General features: G+C 45.0%; 1 protein-coding gene across 1 annotated transcript; it reads left to right on the top strand.

Moving 5' to 3' along the window:
• Positions 1-402: 402 nt before the first annotated feature.
• LOC140531375 (keratin, type II microfibrillar, component 7C) lies at positions 403-9,425 on the top strand. The gene is made up of 9 exons (XM_072650339.1): positions 403-786; positions 4,753-4,961; positions 5,451-5,511; positions 5,663-5,758; positions 6,057-6,221; positions 6,451-6,576; positions 6,888-7,108; positions 8,562-8,593; positions 9,185-9,425. The coding sequence occupies exons 1-9, from the start codon at positions 403-405 to the stop codon at positions 9,349-9,351; spliced, it is 1,461 nt and encodes a 486-aa protein (XP_072506440.1). The 3' UTR covers positions 9,352-9,425.
• Positions 9,426-10,746: the final 1,321 nt, after the last annotated feature.

The following is a 10,746-nucleotide window of genomic DNA, read 5'->3' as shown; positions in this document are numbered from 1 at the left end:
TGGATGGAGGTGGGACTGATTCTAGTAATGGAGGGGAGAGAGAAGAAGGGGGAAGGGTGTGGGGAGCCAACTCCTAGGAAGTCCTTTGTCTTTTTCACTTGAGTAGAAGGGAAAGTGTGACTGGGGAGGGGGGAAGCTTATAAAGGCTTTGAAGATGAAATGAGATCTGTGGGTCCATGAACAGTGATTGTTGACACAACCATACCAGAGAGGCAAGCTAAGTTGGTTTTTAAGAAGACAGGCGTGATGCCAAGCCAATAAAATGCACCTCTCATCACCTTTCTGCTGCCCCCTTTAATGCAGCTCTCCCTGGCAAATATAAAGGCAGAAGCACTGCCTGGATCTCAGAAACATTTGCTGGATTCTCATCCTTCTGCATCAGGACCTCCTGCCACCTTCGCTATGACTTGTGGAATTAGCAACGTGGGCTGTGGATTCCGTCCCAGAAACTTTAGCTGTGTTTCAGCCTTCGTACCTAGGTTGGGTGATCGATGCTGCATCAGCGCCGCTCCCTACCGTGGAGTGTCCTGCTACAGGGGACTGACTGGCTTTGGCAGCCGCAGCATCTGTGGGGGCTACAGGGCTGGCTCCTGCGGCCGGAGCTTCGGTTATCGCTCTGGGGGCGTGTGCGGGCCCAGCACCCCCTGCATCACCACTGTGTCCATCAATGAGAGCCTCCTGACCCCCCTCAACCTGGAGATCGACCCCAACGCCCAATGTGTGAAGCATGAGGAGAAGGAGCAGATTAAGTGTCTCAACAGCAAGTTTGCTGCCTTCATCGACAAGGTCAGTGTCGTAGTCCTTTGGGTTCCCAAGCTCCCTATATACCAGACATTAAGGGGAGACCCAGATCAAGAAGGGAAAATGATTGCTACCACTGGGATACTTTTAGTGTGGCTGCAGAAGAGTTGAGAGCGGAAAACAACTGAGCAAGTAGCATGGCCTAGTGCATAGAGTCTTGGGTTTAAATCAGGAAAACCTGAATTCAACTCTTTGTCTCAGAAACTTAGGAGCTGTGTGCTGCTGGAAAAGATACTCACCCTCTCTGTGCCCATTTCTCCATCTATCAAATGAGTCAATTGCCTCAATGCCTTCTAAGGTCCACCCCAACACTAAATCTATGATTCTAAAACACAAACAGAGATGAGAGAGCAGGACAGAATTAGGCCTGGCTGGACAGAGTTCTAGATCTCAGTGCCTTACGTGGAGACAGAGAAAGAGGGGAATAGAGTAAAGATATTAAGAAGCCTGGAAGTATGGAGAACATGCTCTTTGAGTTTGGGTTGGAAATCGAAAATATCTAGTGTGAAGAAAAGAATGGATGGGAGTGAACTGAGATGGTGTGTGACTGGAAAAGTCACTGAACTCCTGTGGAACTCAGATTCCTCATATGTAAAAATTAGTGAGTTGTATCAGCCACCCTCTGAAATTCTAGGTTTATGAGCCTATGAACATAATTAGAGATTGACACGGGAAAGAAGGATGAAAGGTGTTTTGCTTGACTCCAGAAAGCAGAATGAGGACTAATGGGTGGAAGCTGATGAAGAACATATTTCCACTATGAAAAACTTCCCAGGAGCAAATGTGTTCCACAACTGAATTATTGGCCTTTGGGAGATAGTGAGTTTCCCATTTCTGGAGCTCTTCACAGAGAAACTGAATGACCACCTATAAAGGAAGAGGGTATTGTAGAAGGTACTCTGAACCAGATATAAAGTAGACAAAATCTCTAAGGCCCTTCTATACTTCTTTGTCTACTGTGTTATGCTTCAGGCTTCCTTGTCATGGTCATTTTCATCCTGGAGTTTAAACTTGGTATTTTCATCCTTATGTAAATCAGTAAGTGGAGTTTAGTGGCCACCTAGCAGTCAGCTAAGGTGGCTCAGTGGATAGTCAAGATCTAAGTTTAAATCTGACCTCAGATACTGTCCAACTGTGTGTCCCTGGGCAAGTCACTTAACCTCTGCCTCAGTTTCCTCATCTGTAAAATGAGCTGGAGAAGGAAATGGCAAACTCCTCTAGTATCTTTGCTAAGAAAACCCCATGGACAGAATTGGCATGCTATGGTCTATGGGCTCATAAAAAGTTGAACATGGCTGAACAAGAACAAAACAAGTGGCCATAGTATTCCTGTGGAAAAGAGCTTTGGTTCATGACCTTGAGATGATCCACAAGGTTCTCTTTAAGAAACATGCCACTCACCCTGACCATAAGAATGTGGGTCAAAAAAAGTTCAGTCTAAGTATCTTTAAGTCAAATCAGAATGATGACAGAATGGGGAGGAGATCTATCCCTAAAGAAATCAGATATCAAGAAGCCTAGAAACTGAGCGTTGGAGGAAACCTCAGAGATCATCTGTCTTCATTTTATAGCTAAGGAAATGAGTCCTAGAAAAGTGGGATAATAGATAACATTTATAGAGGACTTTAAGATTTACAGTGCTATTATCTCATTTGTTTCTCCCAACAATCCTAGGAAGTAAATGCTTTTATTACTCCCTGTTTTACAGATTAGGAAACAGAGATAGCAGAGGTCAGGTGACTTGCTCAGAGTCACACAGCTAGGATATGTCTGGGGCTGGATTTGAACTCAGGTTGTCCTGACTCCAAATCCAGCTTTCAAACTACTGTACCTTCTAGCTGGGAATGACTTGCCCACACAGCCAATTAGGTGGTCGAGTAGAGGTTCAAACCCAGATCTTCTCTCCTACACGGTTCAGTACTTATTCTGCTAATACAGAGCATTCTTTCCCCTATACCTTAACTTCCTTGATTGCCTTTGGCCAGAACCATATTGAATTTCACTCTAGAGAGAGATTGTCATCTTTTATTTCTATTGAGGAGCAAAAAAAAAAGCCTGAAACTGCTACATGAGGGCTTTAGGCCAGACAAAAGGACAGAAAAATTTACCAAAAGGGAGGGTCATTAGATAAGGCGACAAGTCACTGTGAATCCCCTTCTCTAAAACAAGAGAGATTGTATGTATCCCAAGACTTACGTGGAATTCCATCTGAAACCAGGGCAGAAGGTGGAAATAGCTACTTTCAGACTTTTCAGTCTATGGTTATTAAATGTAGTGGACTGGGAGTCTGAAGAACTGAGTTGGAGTTCTTTTTTCATTAAGGTGCTGTGTGACCTAAGGCAAATTACTCAACCCCTCTGAGACTCACTTTCCAGCTCTGTCAAACGAAGGGGTTGGACTGAATGATCTTTGATGTCCGTTTCAACTCACATTCAATGGCTGCTGATTCTAATTGCATTATTATGAAACATCTGGATGTTTTGTTCATTATTCAGCCTTATTATTCACCTTCTTTAGGCATGGGTATGGCAGGAAGTTCACTCTGGTTTAATTGAACAGCATTTTGTCAGCTCTGTGCTGGATGCTGGACATGCAAAGATGAAAAAAACCCGGCAGAGTTCTTCCTCCTCCTCCGTCCCCTCCCTCCACCCAGCTCTGTTTGGTTAGTATGTCTTGGTGATTCTGTCTTAATAATAAATCCCATTTAATAGAGCTTTGCAACATACACCAAATGGGATACCACAAATCATCTTCTTCATGACAAACCAGTGAGGTAATCTGTACAGCAAGCCCTGTTGTGCCCATTTTACAGATGAACAAACTAAGGCACAGGAAGCAATCTGCCCAGGATCAGACATTTAAAATCAGACCTTTTAGAGGCAGAGTTTTCTCAAACCCAGGTCTTCTGACTCCACCATATGCTTTCCATTGCTCTAGGCTGCCTCCTTCCTTGTCAAATTCCTCTCTGCCTTTCTACTCATATTGGTGCATCTTAGCTCAAGCCCTTGTTGAGAGCCCCTGATTAGTGTGATCATAGTCTCCTAACAGTTTTCTCTCCAACAGTTTCTCCCTTCTCCGAGTCAAGTCAATAAGCAATTATTAATCACCTGTTATGTAATAGGTACTCTGCTAAGCACTAGGGATCCAAAGACATGGAAAAAAAAATCCTTGCTCTCAAGACGCTTGTAGATTAATGGGGGAAGACAACATGCAAACAACTAACTGTATGAATAAGATGCATGTAGAATGAATTGGAGATCTGAGATGGAAAGCAATGGCATCTGAAGACCTGCATTCGAATCTTGCCTCAGATACTTTCTGGCTGAATGGTTCTGGACCAGGGACTTCCCTCCTCTCAGCTTCAATATCCTCATCTATAAAATAGAGATAGTGATAGCAGCTACCCCATATGCTTGTTATGCGAATCAAATGAGATACAAAGCATTTTGCAGACCTTAAAATGCTATATAAATGTTTGCTATTATTAAACTCTAAGGGCCATAGACTTTAGATACAGATTTCTTGTTTGAAGCAGCTGATACCCTGAGACACTAAAAAGAGTTACCCAGAAATAAGATGTATAGGCAATGAGATATAGAAATAGGTATAGAAATCTATCTTGCCCTACAAGAAAATGAGGGGGAGGGGGACAGGAGGCGAGGAGAGCAGACTGGGGGAAGGGGTAAACAGAATGCATGCCCTTTTGGAGTTGGGGGAGGGGAAAGATGGGTAGAAAATTTGCAACTCAAAATCTTGTAGAAATAAATGTTGAAAACTAAAATATATAATAATAAAAAAGAGTTACCTAGGACTACCAAGGCAAAAAGAATTGCAACCCAGATTCTGTGACTCCAGATCCAGTGCATTTTCCATGAGTTTTAACCCTGATGCAATTGTACAGATCAGCTCCCCAGAGGGAGATACTCAGACTTTTTGCTGTTGGCATCACAGGTACGATTCCTAGAGCAGCAGAATAAACTTCTAGAGACCAAGTGGCAATTCTATCAGAGCCGGAAATGCTGTGAGAGCAACTTGGAACCCCTGTTCAATGGGTACATCGAGACCCTGAGGAGGGAACTGGAGTGCGTGGAGGCTGACAGTGGGCGCCTGGCATCTGAGCTCAACCACGTGCAGGAGGTGCTGGAGGGCTACAAGAAGAAGTGAGTGATTCATGGGGGTGGAAAAGGTTCCTGGGATCTGATAGGAATGCTCCCCTAAATCAGACTTGTACTCCAGGCTTTACTAGGACTGAGGCAATATGGGAGTATCTTAGAATTATCTTTGCTTCCAGAGAAGCAACTCCCTGGAGAATGAAAAAGAGCCAACTTTTGTGATGTGCCCAGGTCTGGACGAAGGGCTGTGGTCCCTATGTCTGTTCCGCCTTGGTCTCCTGCTTCTTTCTCTCCCTTATAAACCACTCTCTGATTCTATGGGTCATCCAAAGGAAAAGCTATTTTGGGAATGAATGGATTTGAATCATCATCCAGGCTCAGTGATTCCTTATAAGCCACAATTCTGGGAATGGACAGAGGTATCCTGAAAGATTGGGGCAACAGTCTTCTGAGAACTGGTCTTATCTGTCTATATGATTTAAAGGCATTTTTTGAGATTTGTTCAGATAGACCTGAACCTCTTCTCTCTCACCTCAGGTACGAGGAAGAAGTCGCTCTTCGAGCTACAGCTGAGAATGATTTTGTGGCTCTAAAGAAGGTGAGTGACAGAGAACCAGGCACCAGAACCTGATCCCTCCTGATCCCACCCTATATCAGCCTCTATGGGCCAGGGGCCTGCATCCATCTTTTTGCTCTTCAAAAAAATGGATAGACTTTGCTCAGTTGTCTGCCCTGAAATCTCTCAACAGGAGGTGGACTGTGCCTACCTACGGAAGTCAGACCTGGAAGCCAATGCTGAGGCATTGACGGAAGAGATCAACTTCTTAAGAGCCCTGTATGAAGAGGTGAGGGAGGCTGGGCATTGAGGGTCAGGGTACCCAGAGCATCATTGTGGCAGAAGGGTTGGCAATCCAAGAGAATGGCTTGCTCTTTGGGTGATAGGCATCCCACTGCTCCCCATGGTTTTCCTTACTGATCTTCTCCTCAGCCCCATGATCTCTCTCAATCTCTACCTCTTTCCTCTCTCTTCCTCTCTTATTCTCTCTGTTTCTCCATGTCCCTAGCTTCCACGTCTTTCTTCCCTTCCCTCTCTTTCCTCCCAAATGAATGATTTGTCCTCTTCTCTCCCAATCCACTTTACAGGAGATCCGAGTCCTCCACACCCACATCTCAGACACCTCCGTTGTGGTGAAGATGGACAACAGCCGAGAACTCAACATGGACTGTGTCATTGCAGAGATCAAGGCTCAGTACGACGACATTGCCAGCCGCAGTCGGGCTGAAGCCGAGTCCTGGTACCGCAGCAAGGTGAATTGATTCGGCTCTCTCGCATCCTAGAAAATGCAGTGGAGGGAATGTGATGCATAGGGAGTAGATGTCAGGATGGACTACCCCTCTGTAGACGCATCCATAGACTGGTTTGTAGTCTTCTCCTCTGAGGGTATTTGAAGGAGGCACAGATACCTTCTCTAGCTGGGATAACACAGAGGCAAAAACATGAAAGAGATGACACTCAGAACCTCCCTGCTTCCCACAGTGTGAGGAGATGAAGGCCACGGTGATCCGCCATGGAGAGAGTCTGCGCAGGACGAAGGAGGAGATCAATGAGCTGAACCGCATGATCCAGAGGCTGACCGCTGAGGTGGAGAATGCCAAGTGCCAGGTATGGACACAACATGCCCCTTCTGTCCTCCCTCCCACCAGAAATGGATCCAATTGAAGCCAGAGGCATTCAAATCAGGTGCCATAAAGCTTTTTCCAAAAAATAGGGATGGACTCTGTATGGATTGTACTAAGACAGGTGATAGCCCACCAGACACTATGAAACCTTCTTTCTTAGAGTAGTCCTATGTGGACAGCCCAGAGGGTTGGGAGAATAATTGGGTTGTCTCTGCTGGCATCATAGAATCTAGGTGTCCATGAGTGCAAGACAGTTCAATAATTCTCTTTTCACACCCAACACCCACCCACCAGAATTGTAAGCTGGAGGCTGCTGTAACCCAGTCTGAACAACAAGGCGAGACTGCCCTCAATGATGCCCGCTGCAAGCTGGCAGGGCTGGAGGAGGCTCTGCAGAAGGCCAAGCAGGACATGGCTTGTCTGCTGAAGGAGTACCAGGAGGTCATGAACTCCAAGCTGGGGCTGGACATCGAGATCGCCACCTACAAACGACTGCTGGAGGGCGAGGAATACAGGTAGGGACCCCCAGACCAAGTTCCAAGTGGAATTCCAAGGAATTCCTAAGTGTTAGCAATAAGGAAATTTCCTTACTAATAATTAATTAGTTATTAATACTAATATAATTAATAATAAGATTAAATTACATTTACCATTATTAAAGTAGCACACCCTTAAAAAGAGAGGAGTGAAGGGAGAGGGAGATAGTAAATAGTCAAGTTAAAAATGGAGCCAGGTGAAGGAGACAAGTCTCTGATCACCCTTCTCTGTGACCTTAAGGAGTAAAAAGCACTTTCCTCACAATAACTCTGTGCACATCACAGCATCTTCATTTTTCCAGATGAAACTAAAAAGTCAGAGACTGTGACTTTCCAAGGGTCAGACAGTTAGTAAATGTCACTGACAGCGTTTGAACCCAGGTTTCTCTTACTTCTAAGTCTAGCACTGTCTGGGCATGTTGAGTATAAGGAGCTGGTAGGATATCTAAGAAGAGATGTACGGAGAGGATGTACAGGCCTGTCCCCACAGTGAAGGTGATCCCCTTCCAGAAGAACATGGACTTTGATAGCCCTTTGCTTGAAACATCAGAGTCAGGATTGCAGCCCAGGTCCTGAATTCAAATCCTGTGTTCTGCCTACTAAACCACAGTGTTTCCCCACTGAAAATGGAATTATTTTTATGAGCTATTTAAGGGAAAAGATTGCCAGGACTCAAAACTAGGCTTCCAATATCAGTGCTCTTTGGACTACATTGGCCTGCCTCACTTGAAGATAGGGCCTTATATCAGACTTCAGAGTGGTCCACAGTCCTGGGGACAGGGGACATTAAAGCAAGATATACCAGCAATTGGGGCAGGTAGATTAGAGTGGTTTATTGCAGCTAATTTGACTCCTAGAATTACATCTTCTCCCCACCTCAGGCAGAAATCAGAAGATACAGAGTCAGTGCTAGGGAAAGGGAGAAGAGAGAAAACCCAGGTCCCTAGAATATCCTAGTGAGGTCTTAACCATGCATTAAAATGACCCCCTAACCCACATCAACCAGAAAACACTCATCTGGAAAGTAATCAGAGAGGAAAGCAGGGTTTCAAACATACCAGACATCAGCAGAGTGAATCAATCAATAAACATTTATTAAGTGCCTACTATGTGCCAGGCACTGGGGATAAAAAAAAAAGGGACAAAGACATTCCCTACCTTCAAGGACCTCACAGTCTAATAAGGGTAAGCGATTTATTTGCCCAAGGTCTCACAGGTAGTAAAAAGCAGTGTCAAAATTTGATCCCAGGACTTCTGACCCACAGATCCAGGGCTCTTTTCACTGTAAGTACCCAGGTATCCTACCCCCCAGCCCCATCTCTCTAGTTTCATCCATTCACTTCCTCATTCCTGGAAATTTGTCAACTGAAACTGAATGAGTTGGGATCCTATTCTAACATCTCTTTTCTCTTCTTTACTCTCCCCTCTTCAGGCTATGTGAAGGTGTTGGTGCTGTGAATGTCTGTAAGTAATTTTGACTTTGAAAAGGGGGATCGAGGTTAGATAGCAGGGAGAACTTGCTTGGGAAGGTAGAGAGATCCTCTAAGAGGTGTTTCCCCTAAGAACATGGCAAGAGGGCGGGGGAGCCAACTCCAGTCATCCTGTTCTGTATCTGGCCACTGGACCCAGATGGCTCCAGAGAAGAAAGTGAGGCTGGTGACTTTTCACAGCCCTCCATCACTTAAATCCAGTTACTTGTAAATCATGGCATGACCTTTCTGATGTCATGGTCCTCTTCAAGAACCAAAGGACAAGCAACAAAAATGACAAGAAGAAATGCTCTGATTTGTCATAGGAAACCAAGCAAGCCATGGGAGGGACTAGGGCTAGCCTCAGGAAGGATGTCCCAGATGGGAAAATAGTGAAGCAAGGAAACAGCTACCATTTTCTCCCTACAAAGTTGGGTCAAGTTAGAGAGACCCTTCCCAAGATGGACTGAGCCAAGAAATGACTGATCTTGCCTGGAGTTGGGAGCTTGAAAATGTTGGTTTTGCAAGCAGGAAATCTGACCTTGCCCTGACCCCTCATCTTTCTCCTCCTCTCTTACTTCTGCAGGTGTGAGTAGCTCCCGGGGCGGTGTCTCTTGTGGTGATCTTTGCCAGTCCGGCTCCCGACCCGTCACTGGCAGCGTCTGTAGTGCCCCTTGCAGTGGGAACCTGGTGGTGAGCACCGGAACCTGTGCTCCCTGTGGACCCCTCAACACCAGTTGTGGAAGATGCTAGAAGGAGCCAAAGAACCAGAGGCACCCTTTCCATCATCTCCAGATGTGCCCTATTCCCTACCCCCAATCCCTAGATCTCAGCCTCCTAAAACAGCTGTTTTCCTACCTCGTGGTCTGAGAATACACCAAACACCCCACCTTTGATCTGGAGACATACTTCTGATGGTAGGGAAAGAGATTCCATTTAGAGCCCCTTCTTGGATCCTGGATTCAAAAGGGCGTTGCTAATCTGCCTCAGATCCTTCACAATGCATATTGTCTTACCTTTATCCAATAAACTTGAGAAGCCTTTTTGGCACTGGAATCTATGGCTTTCTTGTGGTTTCTCATCCAGGTGATGCCCATTGGGAATGGCACATTCCCACAGGAATAGCAAGTCCTGGAGAACAAGACAGAGCAGAGGGTGTCACTGGTATGAGCACCAGTGTGGGTTTTAGGGCTATACGTTTCAATAACAGAGAACTTAGAAATCATCTAGTCAGACTTTCTCAAAGATGAAGAAACTGAGGAACAGAAAAATGAGGTGACCTGCCCAACACCACATTTAATCAGGGGCAAAGCTCAGATTCAACATCAGGTTCTCTGACTCCAGATTCAGAATCATGTCCGCTGCACTCCTTCTGGATAAAAAGCAGCCTAAATATCAAGACGAGAGCTTAAGTATCTTGTCCCAATAGTCTCAGGACCTTTAAAATCTGAGACAAAAGCCACTATACAAGGGTTGCACCATATATACAAGTGTTCTTGAGGGGTGAGAGAGGGAGGAGGATGGGCTCAGAGTGGCAAACTGATATTGAAAGGCAACACAGCTCTTTAAAAAGTCTTTTTATTTATTCAACAAAAATTTGCTACGGGTTTACTATGTACAGATTGTGTAAGGTGCTAGGGAAAATAAAGCCATTTTTGTAAAATGCAACCCTTGCTGTTAGGGAGCAAAAGAACAAGAGACATAAGATACCAAGACAGGTCATGGCAACTTACAAAGGTTTGAGCCCTAATCCTCTGGACCAGTTATGTGGGAAGGAGAGCTTTCTCTTCTTATAAGGAAAAACTATGTCAGCCTATCACATCTCACCCCTTGGTGAGAGGGTCCTAATGGTTTTCTAAAGGACTTTCTGCCACCTAAATAGATTTAGGATCCTTACTGGATAGCCCTGACTTTAGGGATTTAAGAAACCTGTCTTAGATAGCACTGAAGGAAGAACTTAGTGCAGGATCATGTAACTGGGGGTTGAAGGGAGCATTGTAGGGATGCAATTTCTTATCTTACCTCATAACTTGACACTGAAGGACTTGCCCTTTGAAATAAATAAGCAATCTTTTCATTGGGTACTGAGAAGGAAGCAGTGATGACTCAGTAGGTCTTTAAAAGGACAGGGACTTCACCTCTGGCTCT

Source organism: Notamacropus eugenii, chromosome 3 (assembly GCF_028372415.1).
Source record: "Notamacropus eugenii isolate mMacEug1 chromosome 3, mMacEug1.pri_v2, whole genome shotgun sequence".
NCBI lineage: Eukaryota > Metazoa > Chordata > Mammalia > Diprotodontia > Macropodidae > Notamacropus > Notamacropus eugenii.
This window is presented reverse-complemented; position numbering and strand designations above follow the sequence as displayed.

Bases quoted from the DNA above. Each gene is read 5' to 3' on its own strand.
- LOC140531375 (XM_072650339.1), top strand. From the start codon at position 403: ATGACTTGTGGAATTAGCAACGTGGGCTGTGGATTCCGTCCCAGAAAC. The intron at 787-4,752 runs GTCAGTGTCGTA...TTGGCATCACAG, and splicing joins TTGCTGCCTTCATCGACAAG to GTACGATTCCTAGAGCAGCA. The intron at 6,577-6,887 runs GTATGGACACAA...CCCACCCACCAG, and splicing joins TGGAGAATGCCAAGTGCCAG to AATTGTAAGCTGGAGGCTGC.